At 44.8% G+C, this 20415-nt stretch overlaps 1 protein-coding gene across 1 annotated transcript in view; it reads left to right on the top strand.

Annotated features, from left to right (window-relative positions):
- Positions 1-20415, top strand: part of nfia (nuclear factor I/A) — a 79032-nt gene that overhangs the window by 49040 nt on the left and 9577 nt on the right. The window contains exons 3-10 of the mRNA XM_029499748.1: positions 3161-3226; positions 3876-3950; positions 9520-9637; positions 10488-10615; positions 11876-11926; positions 13896-14060; positions 17120-17298; positions 19750-19915. Of these exons, the coding sequence (XP_029355608.1) occupies positions 3161-3226; positions 3876-3950; positions 9520-9637; positions 10488-10615; positions 11876-11926; positions 13896-14060; positions 17120-17298; positions 19750-19915 (948 nt within the window). The remainder of the gene's footprint in view (positions 1-3160; positions 3227-3875; positions 3951-9519; positions 9638-10487; positions 10616-11875; positions 11927-13895; positions 14061-17119; positions 17299-19749; positions 19916-20415) is intronic.

The raw sequence follows: 20415 nt of genomic DNA on the forward strand, positions 1-20415 counted from the left end.
ATTCATTTCAAAAATTAATTATTACACAGGAGAGAGATGCGTCGTCCATCATGCAACGTCTCTTTGGATTTATCTGGGGACCTTTTGGAGGGGCCTGACCCCAAAGGTTGGGAACCGCAGAGCTTAAACCTAAAACAAGATCTGTTGAGAAAAAACAAGAACCCAACATCCCTCTCTCACTCTGTCTGTGTCTCTCTCTCTCTCTCATTCTGTCAGAGGGGAAATAGAGGTAGAGAGACATTGAGAGTAAATGAACTGTGGCACATCATCCATCTCTCTCTATCTCACTCTCTTTTCTGTTTTTCTGGGAATCGTCCAGTAGCTACCCCCCTCACCCCTGCCCCCCCGCCTTTCCTCGAAAAGCGGTAGTTCATGTCAGAGAGAGCGAGAGAGGGCTGAATGAGCAACCTCCAGGGCCACAAAGTTTGACTTTCCCACACACACAGAGAGAGAGAGAGAGAGAGAGAGAGAGAGAGAGAGAGAGAGAGAGAGGGCAGAGCTCTTTCACTCCCTCCCTTTTTTCTTGGTCACATGGGAGATGACAGCAGAGACAAAAGTATAGTTAGTATAGTATGTGTTTGTGTTTGTGTGTGCCTCTGTGTGTGTGTTTATAGTTTTTTTGTGAAGTACAGTGGAGGTGGAGTCAAACATCTTTGGAAGTTGAAATCAAAATTGAAACTTTGGAGGCTTTTATTGTGAAGCCTGTTATTGCTCTCATTCAACCAAAACTTTCTAAACCAAAAATTATTTTGAAGCCAATGAGAATGAGGTGACATTTCAAAATAAAAGTTGACTGACCATTTTCAAAGAGAGGCCTTTAATTTGAAGAGGGAGACAGAAGGGTGTTGTTTTCCCCCGTCTGTTTGTGTCTCCTGGTCTCGACAGAGGGCTTTTATTTTACTGTGGCCCCCCTAAACGCCCCTAGTAATGGGGGGGTGGATGCCGACCGTCCAGTCTGCTCCCACGCCTCATTAGCATATTCAATTAACCTGGACAGGGAGGTGACGGCTGAATGAGGAGGTGGGGACAGGGGGGTAGTGTGTGAAAGTGTCCTCCAACACACACCAACCAGCAGCACTCTTAAACCCCCCAACCCCCAGTTGCCATGGCTGCAGCCTGATGCTCTTTGTTTTAAGCTGCTGAAGCGAACAGACACAGTGAACAGCATGCAAACAAGGAGACAAATGCTGCACTCTGTGTGTTTGTGTGTGTGTGTTTGTGTGCTTGCTTGCGTGCGTGTAGTGAAGTTCTTAGATATGTATGTTTGCAGCTGTCACTTTGCAGCAATGATGATCTTCCTATTAAACCCATTTAGTGACATTTACAGACCTGGTTCAGGTCTGGAGGAAGTCTGATCTGGATCTTGAATATTTCAAATCCAGCTGATTTCAACATTTCATTCTGTAGTGGGTCAGGATAAAGGAAAAGATCCTGTACATCGTCTTTCTAGATTAGAACTTATGAAAATAAGAAAGTTGAGAGAGAAATAAAAGTTAACAGTTTTAACAACTCAGGATTCTGTGAATTCATCTGATTTAACTTTACCTGCTCTTATTCAGGGATTTATAAATCAGACATCAACAGATTTTATTTTTTTCTTCTCATATCCAGTTTCATCCGGTTCAGTTTGTTTTTCTTATTTTTAAATCGTTTTTGAGGTGAATTTAAAGGTGATTAGAGAGATAAACAGAAAGAAGACCATTCAATGTTTGTTTACTTTGTATAAATTGTTTTACTGTTGTTTGTTTCCAACAATTTATATCCTTACCAAATCACAGATGAAACCTGGTGTCTCTTTGCCACCTTTTCTTCCTACTTGTTAAACTGACACACGCACAAATTCATCCTGTATCATTTTGTTTGGTGTTGTTTTGTGCATCAATGTTTGACACGTGTGAACGTTCCCTCTTCTTCTACTTTCACATGAAGCTTCTTCACTGACAGTTCAATAACTACATTTCATCATAATTAAAAAGTTTCACTTTGCTGGACGTCCCAATAAAACCTGACCTGAGTCAGTTCCATCCATCTCAGTCCGGTCCTGAGTCATGGCCCCGGCGGCCGGCTCTGGGGGGATGATGGGTAATATTTCTTCCACTCCCCGCCTATTTTATCTGCAGCGCAGCGGATCGATGCTCCTGAAGCCGCTAAATCATTTGCAGGAGCGGGGAGCCGCATCGGGGCAGAGAGCATGCTGGGAAACAAATAGAGGCAGAAAGAAACAGGCTGCGTTCATGAAGTAGAGACGAGGATGTAACAGAGTCCTGAAGTGGCAGTGACAGAAGAGTGACGCTGCCAGAGTTGCTTTGATTCATTCAGGTCTTACTCTGAACATGTGTCCAGTCAGATGGCATCACTTGATTTAGATGCTGAACTGGTCGCCACCCTGAGCAACCATCAGCCCTCTGAAACAACCCACAGTGGCATAAAACACCTTACACCCCAGGAATATTGGACCTTGGTTGCCAACGTTACCATTAGAAACACATGGACTCTACCAAGAGTGGCATATTCCTCTTTGTTGCTATGGTTACTAGAGTCAAGGTCATGTCCTGGTTGGGTCCAGAAAAAGATGGTGATTTGGATCAAAATAAATTCTTCATTTCACACAGGGTAAGGGTTACCCTTGTGTCTTGCTCTTGCCAAAAGGGAATCGAAGACAGGTCTCCTGTGTCATATTCCTCCTTTCCTGGACAGTGTCCCTCTACAACCGATGTCTCTGTCGCTTTTCCCTTCGCTCCTGTTATTATCACTATGACCACCAGAGGTCACCTAGCATGAGAACCTGATGATGTCCCATGTTGGGTCATACCATGTGACCGAACCTTTAACCTATGTTCAGCTGTTGATCTGATCCGATTGTTTTCAGGTCTGTCTCAGAGATCAGGTGAAACCCAAGACCTGTGTGTGTACACACACACACACAGAGTGAAGTAGTAGTGTGTAACTGAGCTGCTCTGAATGATCCAGTTGTGTAACAATGATGTGAAACTGTATCTGATCAGATCATGTGATTCTGGCGTCAGAATGAGCAGACAAATACACAGAGGTATGAGTTTACTGTTAAAAAAACTGCTTTTGTACGTGTATGTGTGTGTATGTGTGATCAAGTGTTATTACAGTTTTTTGACTCGTTCATGTTCATCTGTTTTCTCCCCAGAAGCCAGCCAATCAGAAAGCCCCAACCAGGCCAGCGAATCAGATATCAAGGAGCAGCCAGAAAACGGTGAGAACACAAACACACACACACACACACACACACACACACACACACACCTGCCCTGTATTTGACCCAAAGAGAGGCTGTGGTTTTTGCTTTCTCTCTCTCTCTGTTTGTCACACTCTTTCTATCTCTCTCTCTCACTCACACACACACACAGAGACAAACTTCACAGTGCAGGTTGTTTGTCTGGTCAGGGACATGTGTGTGACAGATTTATAAGGGTATGTGTGTTGATAGATGTCAGACAGTGTGTATAAGGGAGGAGGATATCCACTGTGGTTTGTCTGTGAGTGTGTGTGTGTGTCATTGTGTGTGATTGTGTGTTAGACTTTGACCCTGGAGTTTAGCTACGTGCCGGCAGACACACACATACTCACACACACACACTCGGCCAGCTGGCAGTGATTATCCCTCCGCTCCTCAGCTGTGCTGTACTTCCTGTTAGTACAACATAAATACGACTGATACCATCGCCGTTTCCACGACTGCTGTTTCTTTTGTTACCATGGATACTGCTGATGCTGCTGTCTCCACTGTAACAGCTGCTGCTTTCACTCCAACTCCTTTTTCTGGTGCTGTCAGTGCCAATGCCCTGATCAATCACACAATCGGTCACATGATTGGTGTATTGATGATGTCCTCTCTGTCACAGGTCACCTGGGCTTTCAGGACAGCTTTGTCACTCCTGGAGTCTTCACTGTGGCCGAACTTGTACGAGTCTCACAGAGTAAGTTTGGTTTATTCTTTTCTGTCAGTCCAGTCCGTTGTCTCTCTCTCCCTCTTTGAATTGCAGATCTGTCATTAATGGTAGCTCTAATGTGATTCCTCCAGATCAAACCAGATGCTGCTCCGCCTAATGAAAACAAGCGCACACACAGAGTTTATAATCTGTATCAATTTGCTTACTATTTTATTTTTTTCACATTTTCTTTCACAAACTAATATTTCCCAAATATTTTTTTGTGGCATTACAGTCAGCTGTTAGATCATCAGCTGGGGCCATTCAGCTGTCTATCATTCTCTGAAGTCCTTCAGTGAAGAGGAAATATCAGAGAGAGAGAGAGGGGGGAGGAAGAGATTGAGAAAGGGAGGAGATGTACGTGTGATAGAGAGAGAATGAAAGAGCGAACGAGGGCCGAACATAACCTTTAAAAAGTGCCGACATGCAGGAGAGAGAGAGAGAGACACAGACAGAGATGGAGAAAAAAGCGAGAGAGACATAGAGAGGGAGAGGGAGATGGAAAGAAAAAGAGAAAGCGACAGAGAGAGAGTGACAGAGAGCGCAGTGGGATCTATATGAGTGTGTCGATTGGCCACCGCTAACAAAAGGCAATGTAAAGTGCCTGTCAGCACACACAGGGACCCCTGATCAAAGAGTCATTGATCACACAGACACACACACACACACACACACACACACAGACACACACCAGCTTGATCAGATGCACACTCCTGCACCTGCAAATACTATCTCACTTAATCACACACACACTGAAAACTGCAATAGTGTGTGTGTGTGAGAGAGTGATAAGGGCACTAGGAACATGCCGACAGACACACACACAGGAATAACATGATGAATAAAGCCGAATGATCTGATCCTCTTTTCTGATTGGCTGACTGGTTTCTCGAGTGCTCCAATAAAGTACAGCAGATTTCAGGTAAAACACTGAGGAAAAAAATCCTAAAAAGTTGGACGATGGATCCAGGTGGATGCGGCTTGGGGGTGAGATTTGTTGTGACATCACAAAGTCCCAGAAGTCCTGATGGCTGGTTTTAAGGCTCAGTTTCTGAATTCAGGCTATGAACATTTCTCTGTCGACTGAGCCCTTTAATATTTTCTGCATCAATATAGAACCTGGACCTGATATAGAATCAAAGACCAAATGGAGGTCCAACTAGTATCACATACTCATACACAGACACAAATGCATTCACAGATGAACACACCCTTTCTCGTTTCTGCGTGTGTGTGTGTATTGTGTTGGTCAGCAGATTTGCAGCGATGCGGCTCTGGAAGAATCACTTATAGATTGGAGTGCAGGAGAGTCTGCTCTGTGTGTGTGTGTGTGTGTGTGAGAGAGAGAGAGCAGCTGCCGTTTTAGTTTTCAAGTTAAAAGCTAATGTACCTGTGTGTGTGTGTGTGTGTGTGTGTGTGTGTTTGGTTCTACCGTCCATCAGTTTATTATTTATTGACTTTAAAATTGTATCTGTTCTGTTATTTTAATTAAAGCTGATTGCTGATGATTATTGTTTGTTCATAGAGGATGATGTCATTTCTACTTATAGAAATGAAAAGAAAAATAACATGCTGATGATGAAGATGATTAGGGGCTGATAGTGGCTGCACAGTTTAATCACCAACTTGTGCCATACCCACCTTACAAACAGAACCTGTTGCCCCCCCTCCCCACCTGTCCTAGTCATGTTTGGGTTTGAGGACAGTGACCTTATTTAAGAGAGTGGAGGGACACACACACACACACACACACACACACACACACACACACACACACACACACACACACAGGGGTCTGCAAGGGTGACTGAAGCTTATAGCGCACCAGAAGATGAGAAGTGGTCGGGGGGGTGAAGGGGAGGGGATGGATCGTGCACACACACATGCCACACACACATACACACACACACACACAGCAGGTGACCTTGGCGTTGTGCAGCCATTACACAATTCACTGGCAGGCCAATCGAATCTCTCTCTGTCGATCAATATCCTATTAAAGCAGCACACAAAGAGAGAGGGGAGGTGGGGGAGAGAGAGAGTATAGTCGGCCTGTATTAAATGTAATTGGTCAGTTCAGTGTATTTGTGCAGACTGGATTCTGACTTCTCCTCCTCAATCACCCCCCCGTCCCCCCCAACTGTGACGGGACCCCCAAAAAAAATACACTGTAAAGGAAGAGTGAGTGACATCACGCTGACGTCACACTGCTCTTTGCAGTGCATGATGCGCTGAAAGGATTTTTTTTTTTGTGGAGGCTGGTACAGTAGCAGAGCTCGACCGCCATCGCTCTCATTGACTTTATTTTGAAATATTTGCCAATGTATAACTACAATAAGCAAAATTAGCTCATTGCCAAAGCTGCTGCGTGACGCTTTGTCAACAACAGAGACAAGTTCAAACATGTGGCATCCCCAGGTTCTTACTGTCCGTAGAAACCAAGCAGTTATGTCTCCATGGAAACTGTGTTGTTGATGAATTTCAGATGTTGTATGAACAGAAAAATCAATTATCTCAATAATCACAGCTCTAAAACAACAGGAAGTGTCCAGCCAAGGAAAATATGTCTGTTAATGGTTTTATGACACACAGGACGCAGTGTATCTGAACTGCAGCTCCAATAGCTCACACACACACACACACACACACACACGCAGTGATGCCTGACTGCAGTACTGGGGGCACACCTTAGCACTGTCACAAATTTCATGTGCACATTTATACACACACAGACAGACACACATTTCTCCCCACAGTGTGTTAGGAGAACTGATATTAGAGGATTTAGGGATTAAGATGATATGATGGAATTACACAGCACACGCACACACAAACAGACACAAAACACACACTAAATACGCACACATCTACATCTACAGTGAAAGAAGACACCCACGCACATACACAGATAAGGAGGCAGATGACCCACTTGGCACCTTCTAGTACCTTAGTTTGAGGCATTCTCACCCAGCACACACACACACACACACACACACACACACAGTGTTGCAGGGATGAAAAGATTAATAAGGCTGGAGGGCTGCACACTTCAGACTCATCCATCCCTCCTGCCCTCCGCTGCGCCCGGCAACACACACACACACACACACACACACACACACGCACACACGATGATGTGCCAACACCATATGGACGGTGCAGCACAAATGGCTCAAAGATGTGTAGTGACTTGAAAAATAATCAAAATAATAATGACAATAAAGACAATAAGAGGGATATTAAAACATTAGAAGAGCAGCATGGTGGCATAGCAGTTAGCACTGTGGGTTCGGTTCAGGGCCTGGGTTCTTTCTGTGTGGAGTTTGCATGTTCTCCCTTTGCCTGCATGGGTTTCCTCCCACCATCCAAAAACATCATGCTTGGGTTAACTGGTAGCTCTGAGTGTGACTGTGAGTGGTTGTTGGTCTCTGTCTCTGTGTGTTGGCCTTGTGATGGACTAGTGAGTTGTCCAGGGTGACCCGGAAATGGACAAGTGAAAAGAAAAAGAAAGAAAGAAAGAATTAAAACATTGAAACCAAAATCCACTGCATGTGGCTCTTAAAGGGGGTGGATCCTAAAGGATGTCGCCCTCAAAGGGCTTGGATCTTAAAAGATATGGCTCCAAATAGATGTGACCCTTACAGGATGTGGATCCTAAAGGAGGTGGCCCCTGAAGTATATAGCCTCTAGATGATGTGGCCCCTCGAGGATGTGGTCCCTGAAGTGAGGGCGTTCAGGTTTTCTGCTCGGTTTTTCTTTGAAATTATTAAAACAGCTATTTCATGGTACAGACCCCCACACACCCTCCAGACTCCCACAGACCCCCCAGACCTCAGAGACCCCTTAGACCCCCATAGATCTGAAACTGGAGTACCCGGAGGAAACCCACACAAACAGGAGAACATGCAAACTCCACACAGAAAGGCCCCAGGCCGGGAACCGAACCCACAGCCTTCTTATTGTTATCACACTGTGGGGTTATTATTTTGTTTATTTATTTGAAAGCTTTTAACTTACTCTTTAATCTTTTGAATTATGTTTTTATTGTTTTAATTATTCACAAATTAAGTTTAATATTAATGTGAACTGGAAACATCCTACTGGTCCACCAGGTGGATTTGTTTAGACCTCCTTAGAGGTACCAACTGGTCTGATCGCAGACCACTCAGAACTCTTTAAGTCTTCCTGTTGAGTCAGATATCACTTTGTGGTCTCAAGGTTTTCAGGTCAGTACCTGGCCCAGGTGGATTCTTCATCACTCTGAATTTCAGCAGGAGACAGAGAGGACTGAGGGTTTTATTAGAAAAGTTATGAAGATGAAAACAAACTCTACATGTCTGTTTAACACAATGAGCCGAGTCTCACATCTGTCCTGAAAACGTCTCTCCTTCTAGCTTGATTTATTAGCTCAGTAAATGTTTTCCTGATAAGTTTATGGCCTCAGTCTATAATTTCAAGTCTTCAATACAACATCACATTCATTAAATGATACTCCTATTCAGAGGAAAAGAGACCAGAAATCAGGGGATGGATTGGGGGCATGGCTACTGTGCAGCTAACATGCTGTAGCACCCAATCAGAAGAGAGTACAGAGCGGGTCAGATCCACCTTCTCCTCCAATATGGTTACAACTGGTTTTAAAAAAAATTAGATGACAGACAGACAGGTTCCTTTCAGCATGTTGATTAAAACTAATCAGGACAAGTTTGTTAGTCAATAAGTTAAAATACAGACACACAAACACACACTTTGTACAGCAAAACTAAGCAGGGAGAGGTGTACGACCACCTGTGTGTGTGTGTGTGTGTGTGTTGTGCAGTTCTCTCAGGCCAGCACTGTCTCTGCAGGGCAGAGAGAGAGAGTGATAGAGCGAGTTCACGGTGCTGAGCTCAGCAGAAAACTACCCACCAGGTCCTGTCAGTCCTCTTCCTCCTCCTCCTCCTTTCATCCCATCACGCCATCATGCTCTCTGTCGATAAAGCGATGAAGAGGAGGGATGGAGGGGGGTGGCTGGAGGCGAGGGGCTAGAAGGATGTCCGGGTTTGAAGCAGATTGCTGCCTTTGTTCAGCAGGATTTTCAAATTGAAGCATTTGACAACAAAGAGCCAACTCTCTCTCTCGCTCTCTTTCTCTCTCTGTCTTGCTCTCTTTCCCTCTCTCCCTTACACCACTCTCCCTCTTCCTCGCTCTCTCCCTCCCGCTCTCCCTCACCCCCTCACTCCTTCTCTCAGTAATATTAAATCCTCCCACTCCCCCCAGAGAAAAGCAGAGGAAGAGGGACATGAGGATGGGGAGGGTAAATGGCAGAAGATGGACAGATCAGAGAGGCAAGGAAAGAAAGAGAGAGGGAGCCTCATTTGATTTTTCTTGTAGGTGCTAATGTACAAACTGTTCATATATAGCCATTAAATAACACAGAGTCCCTCTGATCCAGATCCAGGACCAGGACTGAGCCGATCAGGAGGAAGAGGGGTCGGAGCTACAATTACAGAAGGTGATGATGTCAAATTTGTCTTTCCTCATTCTCTCTGTCTCGATCTCTCTCTCCCTCACTCAGCACCCATCGCTGCTGGCACTGGTCCTAACTTCTCATTGGCCGATCTGGACAGTTCCTCCTACTACAGCATGAGTCCAGGAGCCATGAGGAGACCCCTCCCCAGCACCTCCTCCTCCAGGTACGCACATCAACACACCCTCGACCCCACCATGGATCAAACAAGAAGTTTAACTAGAAGACAACAGAAAGTCTAACGGAGTTTAGAAGAGTCAGCTGATGGTTCTGGTCTGATTGTTCAGGTCTGACCTGAGGATATTCTTTGTCCCTTTCTGCTGAGAGTTGAACTTGAACTGAATCTCGGTCATCAAAAACTAATGAACCACAAATGAAACACACATTGATGTACACCCACAACACAATGGGGTACAGTGGCTTTCATGTGTAGCTTTCACAAAACTCACTTACAATACATGCCCACACACACACACACACACACACACACACACACACATGCTTGCAGGGTTTGCCCTGACCTCCTGTGTTGAATCGATGTAGTTGCAAGAGTAGTCTGTCTATCTGCTGAAATACCTGCCCTGCAGCACACACACACACAGATTGGTGTGTGTGTGTGTTCCTGTTGGTGTTTCTGTGTGTGTTCTTGCTTTCTCTCCTACCCCCACCCCACCCCCAACCACACGCGCACACACACACACACACACACACACACACACACACAGAGCTGCAGGGCTGTAAAGATTATCCATCTGGAAATCTTTAAGTGAAAGACATTCATACATCTCACTGTAAAGCACATGGAAACACACACAACAAAATCAAAAAATAGCAAGAAATTAACAATATGCATGATATAAATAAAGAATAAATCACAAGTGGAATTTGTTCTAAAGTGCTTTATCAGCAACTCTGACCTGTTTTTTCATCGGATTTAGGCTATTCATTCATTCAAAGAAACGGGCTGCTATATTGTCAGAGAAGCTAACAGTGTATGTGTGTGTGTGTGTGTTCAGCTCGGCCAAGAGGATAAAGTGTATGGAGGAGGACGTGGACAGTCCCGGAGAGGAGTCCTACTATCCGGGTCAGGGCCGATCTCCAGGCAGCGGCAGCCAGGCCAGCAGCTGGCATGACGTGGAGCCAGGTACCCCACCCCTCCCTCCTGTAACGACCCCCACCCCATCACCTGCCCTAACAGCCCCTACTCTTCCTCCTCCTCCATAAACACAAAACTCATACACATCCTAACTTTAACCTCCAGAGACGGAGCGATTCTTCCATGATGGGGGGGAGGGACATGTTTGGATGAAAACAAAGTAAACACAGGCTAAGGATATGTGTGCGTGTGTGTGTGTCTGTGCGAGTGTGTCTGCGTGTCTGTCTGCGTGTCTGTCTGTTTACACCACAACCCCAAATAATCCCTTACTCTGATTGGCTGGATGTTTCCTGTGAGATCACACAGACGCAGATAATTCCCCACAATAAGGTTCCTGTCCGTTTATTTACAAGAAAAGATTTTTATTTCTTATTTCCTAAAATGCGTTGTTACTGCACACCCAACAGTTCCTTCATGTTTACCTGTTGTCTTCAGTGCAGCGTTGTGTCCTCAGCAGAGCGGGGGGGTGGGGCCTGTGGGGCTGAGCGGCTCAGATCTGCCCCAGGTTCCTCAGGTTAATCCAATGGGGGGTATCAGACCATTCCTTGGCCCTGACTCAGGTCAGTGTCCAGAGGCCAGCGCTTTAGCACACACTGGTCAAAAGTTATTGGACACTGCTCTGATTGACGTCCATGAACCCGAGCCATAACGGGTTAGGGTTAGGCAAAAGGTCAAGTTGTTGTTTGGTAAACTCAGCAGCTGGGTGATTTCAGACAGAAGCAGGAGAGGATAACTAGACGTAACAAGCTGGTCTAAAGTAGGACCAGGACTCTGGGTTTGAAAAACCTGGCCATTCTATCCAATGGCCAGATTTTATTGAAGTCTATGGGAAAATGTCCCTCCTTCTCCCTTGATTTATCACATCAGTAAAAGTTCTCCTAATAAGTTTATGATCTCACTATCAAGTTTCAAGACTTCATGATAGAGAACTAACAAACTGGAGGCTTCAAACCAGTAGCTCACACACTGACTGTGTTAAAGAGCAGCACAACAGTGTGGTTGGACACACACATACACACAGACACACACACACAGAAACAAACTATATAACAGGCTCCATTAGTGAGTTTCAGATGTAAACACTTTATTGTTGAGGTTCTGCCTCCGTCTCTATCTCTCTCTGTCTCTCAGCCTCTCTATCTCTCTCTCTGTCGCTCATTGTCTCTCAGTCAGTATATTCATGCTGCTTTTCTTTTTCTTTCTTCTTTTCGTTTCTTTTCTTTCTTTCCTCCATCTTGCGTTGGAAAGCTGGATATAAGCTGCGTGGCTCTCTAGCTAGCTCGTTCATCTCCCGACAAGGTAAAGACTGTGAACACGCCTTTTTATTTCCTGTCTACATGTCTGTCAAACGTTACCTCGTCCTCTTCCTCCTCTTTGTTCTCCTCTTCTTCCTCCTGTTCTTCTTCACGCCCTTTTATTGCTTCACCTCCTCCTCCTTCTTCACATATTCCTTTCTCTCCACCACTCTTCCTGATGGGTAGTTTACTACTCACTTGGTTTGTCGTTTGTTATCGTGATGTGTCTGGTTTAGTCTTGTTGCTTTTTGTCTTCCTGCCAAGTTCCTCTCTCTTCCTCTTCTTCTTCCTCCCCTTCCTTTTCCTCCTCTTATTCCTTTCTCTTTCTCTGCTTCTGCCTTATTACCTCCACTTGCCCTCCCCCGTTGATTCATTCTTGTACTCCTCTCTTTCCGCTCCTCTTGTTTTCCTTCTCTTCCCGTATCTCTTTTTCAAGTTTATCTCCTCTCCTCTCTCTTCTATCCCTTTTTCTCCTCTCCTCTATCTTAAATCATTTTCTTTCGCAGCTTTACTTCTTCACTTTGCCACCTCCTCCTTTCCTTTCTTTCCTTCCTTCCTTTCTTTTTTCTATTCATTGCTCTTCTTTTTTTATATCCTTTTATCTTTATTCTCTTTTGTCTCTTACTTTTCTTTTTGTTCACCCTCTGGGTTCTCCCTTGTTGTTTTCATTTCCTCCTATCTTACTTCCTTCTTTCCTCTCCTCCTCTCCTGTCTCTTTTCTTTAAATCTTCTTCTCTTTGTCTACTGTGTGAATTTTGGTCATGAGACATCTGTAGATGCAAAAGGATGAAAGCATTAAAAAAAGGGGAAGGACAGAGATGAAGGAAAGCATGGAGAGATACAGAAAAGGAGGAAGAGAAAGTAAGCAGGAAAGATGAGGATAGATAGATAGATTGATAGATTAATAGATAGATAGATAGATAGAGGTGTTAACTGGGTGAAAAGGCAGAAAGTGCTGAGCCAACTGTCTCGATTCCTCCTGACAAAACTTCTTCAATTGTTCATCATTCACACCCTCGTACACAAGCAGACACACAGACACACGCAGACACACACATACACACACATACACACAGCCTTCCTCCTCCTCCTCTTCCACTTGCTTCTCTTTCATCACAAACTCTCATCCTCTTTGAACCTCAGGATTTTAATCTGAGCAGATTCTCTTTTCAACAGACATCACATTCAACAGAAATAATTTACCTCTCTTTTAAGAAAGCAAAAAAACACAAGAAAACTTACCAAAATTATTTATGCATTCTTGTTTTGATATATTTACTTAAAATTTTTATTGTTTCCACATTTTCTTTCATATGTCTCACAACATGGAAATGGAAAAACAATTTCCTTAAGCTATTAACAAAATGTATCTATTTTATTAAATAATGAATGTACAAGGATTTAAACATTTATAAATGAAAAAATTCAATCTATTTACATTAATATATAAATGTCCATCTTCAATTACTTATTATTTCTGTACTTATTGCTTATAAAGTTTAAAATATACATCATTTTTATATTTTTCTTTCAAAAAGCTTTAATTTATTTGAATTACTAGCTTTAATATCAATATATTGGGGTCATATTTCTTGGTTTAAAGAACATAGTTAATGAATATATCATAGTTGCAATGTGCATTTCTGTTTCCTGTGTTTTTTGTTTATGATATAACATTCAGAAACAGAATGACACAATGACACTGTTAAATGTTGAGAGGAAACACAGATTTTTTTCCCTGTGAGGTCCTCCAACCTCTTGCCTCAAATCTGTTGCCCCCCCCCCCCAATTTTCAGACCTCACCCAAACCAACCCCTCACCCTCGACCCCCCCCCCCCCCCCCCCCCCCCCCCCACCCCCACCCCTTCTCCTCCTTTTCTTCCCATTGGAGCCACATAAAAATGTAAAAACAAGCAAAAAGCAAAGCGCTGCCATGACCCGCTCCTCATCTTCATCATCATGGTTCTTGGCAGGGATGCCGTCGCCCGCTGGCGCACTAAAGAAGTCAGAGAAGTCTGGTTTCTGCGGCGCCGTGCCTTCACCGAGCAGCGCCTCCACCTCCTCCTCTTCTTCTTCCTCCTCTTCCCCCCGAACGGCTTTCACACACCATCACCGGCCCGTCATTACGGGGCCTCGAGGTGAGGTCCTCAGCAGTCAACCCCAACCCAACCACCCCATCTGCACCCCCCCCCCCCAACGCTCTCCCTCACACACACTCACCTCCTCACTCACACACACACTCATCTCCTCAACCTTCCCCCTCTGATAGTCAGTGTCGGTTTTGTCAGGAGGACGAGCAGGAGGATACACCTGGAGAGGCAGGAGTGTGAGCATGTGTGTATGTGTGTCAAGCACCACCCACACCTAACGTCCCCTTTTCCTCTTCTTCACATTTTTGTACCTCCTTATTGATACAATATCCAACAAAGCAGAATCACAATTTCTGTCTGCCACAGTGTGTATGCGTGTGTGTGTGTGTGTGTGTGTGTGTGTGTGTGTTTGTGTTTGTGTGTATGTGTGTGTGAGAGAGAGAGAGATCTGCTGATTTCACAGTGACGGCCACATGGGGACAGTCACAGTCAGCAGAATAAAGTGTAAGAGCAGGAACGACTGTATCCATCCATCAGTTCTCGGATGTCTGAGCGTCCTTGAACACACCTCACTGTGTGAACAGTTTTTGGTTTATGTGTCAACTTTTCTCTGTGTCTCATACTGTGACGTCCATGTCATACAAAGTTCTGATTGGCCGAGCCCTGCGGATCCTCACTTCTGTCAACATCCTGTCTCCCTCAAATTAAAAGCCCTGAATCTCATTGTGCCATTGCCCTCTGGAAAGGCTTCTCATCTGCTCCTTCAGTTCACCGAAACATTAGGCATCCTCAAAAGTCCCGCTCCTCCTTTTTATCTTCCGGCCCAGCTCCATTATCCTTGTCATTATTCTGATCAGCTCCTCCTCCTCTTTATTCTGCTGTACTATTTCCTCCTACCGATCTTAACTCCTCTTCTTCTCCATCTTCTGTCAAAATCTTCCTGTTTCCATCTCTTCTTCATCTCTTCTTCTCTTTCTTACTCTTCCTCCTTCTCCCTCCTCCTTCCACACTGTGGTGTAAATGAAATGAAGGAGCTTTATGATTTTATATCTTCTGCTCCCCCTTGTCGTCAATCAATCCACCTCTTGATGGGAGATATTTTCTTCATGGAAAAATGTGAAGGGGAGGAAGAGGAGGAGGGGGAGGAGGAAGAGGATGAGCATAGGAGAGGGAAGAGGAGGAGGAGGTGGAAGAGGAGCAAGAGAAGGAAAACAAACGGAGGAAAAGGGGGTGTGAGGAGGAAGAGGAGGAAGACAAAAAGGAGGAAGAGGAGGGGGAGGAGAAGGAAGGGCAGGAGGAGGAGGAGTCGGGGGGGCCGCGCCTGATCAGTGAAGCGAGGCAATTTGCAAAGTGGAACTAATCCCTGGCCTTTCTTCTGTGTTCAACAAGCAGGCCGCCGGTCCTCAGTACCACACACACACTCACACACACACACACAGTTGTCAAAGGAGGAAGACTCAGACATTTTGGAGAATCCATGTGTTTTGCCTAAAGACAGACAAGGATCAATATTAATTCAGTGTCCTGGTTCAGACAACTGAATGTTAGTGTGTGTGTCTGCTGCTGAACCAACACACAGACACACACACACTGAGCTATAAAATAACGCTGCCTATAGGAGGTGCTACAAAGACTGAACTGAGGTGGAAGCATCAGACTTATTCCCCACATCCTCACAAGAAAGCCACGTCTGTCCACATTTCGCAGTTTTGAATTTGACCTTTATTGATGAGCTGAAGGACAAGAACTTAAGAGGTGACTGTCTGAAACACAGTTTCAACAACAAAACAAACGCAAATCTGTTTATCATCATCTGGAACACAACAGGAGCCTTTTCCTGCAAAACGAGGACTTTAACTTCAACCTCAGACTGCGATTGGTCAGCTTTTCAGAAACACACTTTCCTTTTGCTAATTAGTCTAGCTTGACATAAAGATTGGAAGCAAAGGAATCAGCTTGCCTAGTGTTGTCGAAAACAACACAAGCACACTATATGAGAATATTTTGGACAAAACTACACAGTTTGTGTATCTGTACACAATGTACACAATTTAGCAGAACATGTTTAATTCATATTGCTCAAGAGGTGGAACACACTTGTTCTCACACACACACACATACACACACATGCATGCACACACTTACTCACTCACACACACACACACACACACACAAGTGGTTGTGCATGCCTGCACAATGAGTGAGATAATTTCTATTAATGCAAATACACAGTATCTCAATGTGTGTGTGTGTGTGTGTGTGTGTGTGTGTGTGAGTGAGTGAGTGTGTGCATGCATGTGTGTATGTGTGTGTGTGCGTGTGTGAGTGTATGAAAGAGAGAGGGACCAGAGAAAGTCATCCATCTAATGATTACTGTAAATACATTGGCTGCAGGCTGCACACAGACAGACACACACACACACGCACACAGCAGGTCAGTGTGTATTGTCAGAGTGATAAATCACAGCAGTCTTTAAGTGAATTAGTGCAGCAGCTTTAACTCTCCATCCATCCCTCCCTCTCTTTTTCTCTCTTTTTATATTTAAATGTCTCTCTACCCCTCTGTCTTTCTCTCTCCTTTTACCACTATCATTTCTAATGTCTCTCTATTTCTGTCTGTCTGTCTCGCTCTCTCTCTTCCCGGAGCGCTGTACATCGCAGTCCTTAACAAGGCCTCGTCCACTAACGACCAATCGGAGAATATTAGACCAATTAGAGCCTTAATTAGATGAGAAAGGTGTAGAAAGGGGGAAAGAAAGTGAGAATAAAAATGAGGAGAAAGAAGAAGAAACAGTGAAGGAGTCAGAAGCAACGAGGAAAGGCACGAGACTAAAGGAGGCAAGCAAAGGAAAGTAGGAAACAAGATTCGAGCATGAGTGAGGAAAGAAAAGCTAATGCAGAAACACGATGTCCATCGACTTCAACTCTCCCTTTGACTGACAGCTGTGTGAGAAGTGCATTGTGGTCTGATGTCATTGCTTCACTTGCTCTGTCGTGTCTGTCATTGTGGATTTGCATATTAGGCCACGCTCCCACACCCTCTCATTTCTCTTAATAATTTTCTGTATGTCTTCCCTCCCCTGTCTCCTCACCCCCTGCCCCCACAGCGAGCCCCCACGCCCCACCCTCCAGCCTCCACTTCTCCTCCTCCCCCATCCTGCAGCAGCCTGGCTCCTACTTCTCCCACCCCGCCATCAGGTATCACCCCCAGGAGACACTCAAGGAGTTTGTCCAACTGGTCTGTCCTGACTCCGCCCAGCAGGCCGGACAGGTGGGCTTCCTCAACGTAAGCACACACACTTATAACACACACACACACACACACACACATAGTATGTATATATACATATATATATATATATATATATACAGACTCAGCGGGCAGCACAGCAGAAGTTTGCATGTTCCTCCCCGCACCCGTGTGGGTTTCCTCCAGCTACTCCGGTTTCTTCCCACCATCAAAAGACATCATGTTTGAGTTAACTGATGACTCTAAATTGTCCATAAGAGTGTGAGTGGTTGTTTGTCTCTGTGTGTTGACCCCGCCCTCACCCAGAGTGAGCTGGGGTTAGCTCCAGCACCTCCTGCAACCCGGAAACGGATAAGTGTCAGAAGATGAATGAATGAATGAACACAAAGACTCTTCTGAGCTGGGTTTTCCAGCCTCTGTGAAGGATCACTAGCAGGAAACACTGCAGTGTGTGTCTGTGTATGTGTCTGTCTGTGCGTGTGTGGCCTTCTGTCTGCAGTGAGATAGTTGATATATCTGCGTCTAGACACCGAATCAATACACTGCCCCCCCCACCCCCGGCCCACCAAGCCCACCACACACACACACACACTCACACACACAGTCTTTTTTTTTTGCCTATGTAGTAAAAAGGGTAGTAGTAGGGTGTAGTAAACCCAAACACATCACATTCAGCTGATTATCTCGCGTTAGTCAGTTACTGATAAATCATCATGTGACAAAGATCCTCCTGAGCGCAGTGGCCCTCATTCAGATCTGGTCCACCACAGATCTGCTCATAAATGACAAGAACACGTCCATCCAGACCAGAGGCCTGTGTCAAAAAGCTGGATATCAGTTAGGTGGGTTAACTTCAGGCTTAACCCCGGGTTTTCAGTCTCACAAAGGTGGTTTACTTTCTATCGGGGTATGTTGCCATGGTAACTAACACGGAGTGCCTAACCTCCCCCAGAGCAGGTTAAATTGAGGATAAGAATTCAGCAGGCATATTAGATCGCCTACTGACTAATCTGTTCTCTTGCAAAATGGCCTGCTCGTTCCCAAACCAGCCCATTGATCTGTGTGATAGAACTTTCCTGCAACACCTGCTGGTCCCATATAGCATGAATTCTGTATTACAGCTCAACTCCATGAACTTCATGCAGCAACATGTTCCTGCCTACACCCCCCCCCCTCCAATGCCTGTCTCTCTCTCTCTCTCTCTCTCTCTCTCTCTCTCTCTCCCTCCCTCCCACTCTCAACCCAACCGGTCGAGGCAGATGGCCACCCCCCCTGAGCCTGGTTCTGCTCGAGGTTTCTGCCTCTTAAAGGAAGTTTTTCCTTGCCACTGTTGCCAAGCGCTTGCTCGTCGGGGGATCTGTTGGGTCTCTTTAAATAAATGTATAAAGAGTTTGGTCTAGACCTGCTCTATATGTAAAGTGCCTTGATGTAACTTTGTTATGATTTGGCGCTATGCAAATAAATCTGATTTGATTTGATTTGATTAGAAGTGGGAGAAATAATTAGGTTAAAATTGTCCAACAAGCAATATAAAAAAAAACAATCAGAAATGTACGTTTATGACACACACACAGAAAATCTCACCAATGTGGTGGAGATTAAATATTATAATCCCGGTAATTTATGCATTGACAAAGTCAGCGATTTCTTCCCAGCATTCTTTGTGGCTTCTGGCAGTGGCAACTGTGTTACTTTTTGCTTGAATTATTGATTCATAGTTTTCATATTTCCTTAATGTTATAGTTTTCTCCTCCATTGTGAAATATGCAGCTCTTTGTGTCTTCTGTATGGTCCAGTTGGTCATATGCAGAAAACCCTGCCACTGTTATGTGATTACACACTGATCTAGATGGAAAAACCCTGGGCTCAGTTAGACAGTTGATAACCAGCCTCGTGAGACCCGCCGATCAGGATATCTGGGTAAGGGAAGCCAGACAACAAAAAGAGAGTTGGGTGTCGTAATCCAGCTTCATGATTAAGGCCCCTGAACCAGAATCCAGGTTTCTGGATTCTGGTGTCTTCAAAACACATTGATTCTGCCAGTGCATGAAAAAAAAGTGTGAGAATCTGTGTTTACTCCTATGACCGCCTGGGACAACAAGGAGCCAGATAACCAGGAAGGTTAAGAACAGGAAGTGACATGTACGCGGCACAACAGGTGTTTGCTTATGAACATGTGAACAGGAGAGCCAAAGACACAGCAAAGGGCTGGTGAGGAAATAAAGAGCGTTTCTGTGAAGAGGAAGAGGAGACAGTCTGTGGTGTTATACTTATAGATTAGGAGGATAAAATGCAAACAGCAGCAGAATTCTTTATGACCAGGCAGGGAAACTGCTGACACACACACTCACACACACACACGCAAACACAAACACACACGCAGACACTCAGAGTAGAGAGGGAATCATGTGACTGACCTGTTGATGTTTTCCTGTTTCTGTATATATTTGGATTTAATGCTCTCTCTCTTTCTGCCCCTGTCCTCAGCCTAATGGTAGCTCCCAGGGAAAGGTACACAACCCTTTCCTGCCGACGCCCATGCTGCCTCCCCCTCCGCCTCCCCCAATGGCCCGTCCCGTCCCACTGCCTGTCGACGCCAAGCCACCCTCCACCTCCTCCACTGAGGGGGGAGGCAACTCGCCCACCTCACCCAGTGAGTGATCACAATTATATAATGTCATCTTCTGCTACCTGTCCACGAGCAGAACACAGGAAACTACACATCAAGCACCAGAGTATGTTTTCCCGGAGGCAGAAACGCCTCCACAACAAATGAATCAACATGAGAAAGAACTGAATTTGTAATTATTAATCTAATTTTTTGGGTGAGACACTTTTGTGTTTGGATCATATTTCACTACAGGGTCTGTCACTTGGCAAAAACAGATGGAGTTGGTGCCATAATATTTAATCCTTTTTATCCTCATCAACACATGAACATATATATTTATTACACTTATATTTAATGCTGCTGTTTTAAGTCGCTTGCACTCTGGAAACCAGCGGCTGAGATCATAAATCTCTGTCATCACTCTGACCCAGATCTTAATTCCTAAATCAGTCCAAATTTTATTATCTGTCAGTGGTTCTTGAAGCTACGGAGCGAGGTTAACAGCTTCCCGCTGTTTCCAGCCTAAACCTAAAGTTAAAAGT

The sequence above is a fragment of the Echeneis naucrates genome, chromosome 4 (assembly GCF_900963305.1).
Source record: "Echeneis naucrates chromosome 4, fEcheNa1.1, whole genome shotgun sequence".
In the NCBI taxonomy this organism is placed as follows: domain Eukaryota; kingdom Metazoa; phylum Chordata; class Actinopteri; order Carangiformes; family Echeneidae; genus Echeneis; species Echeneis naucrates.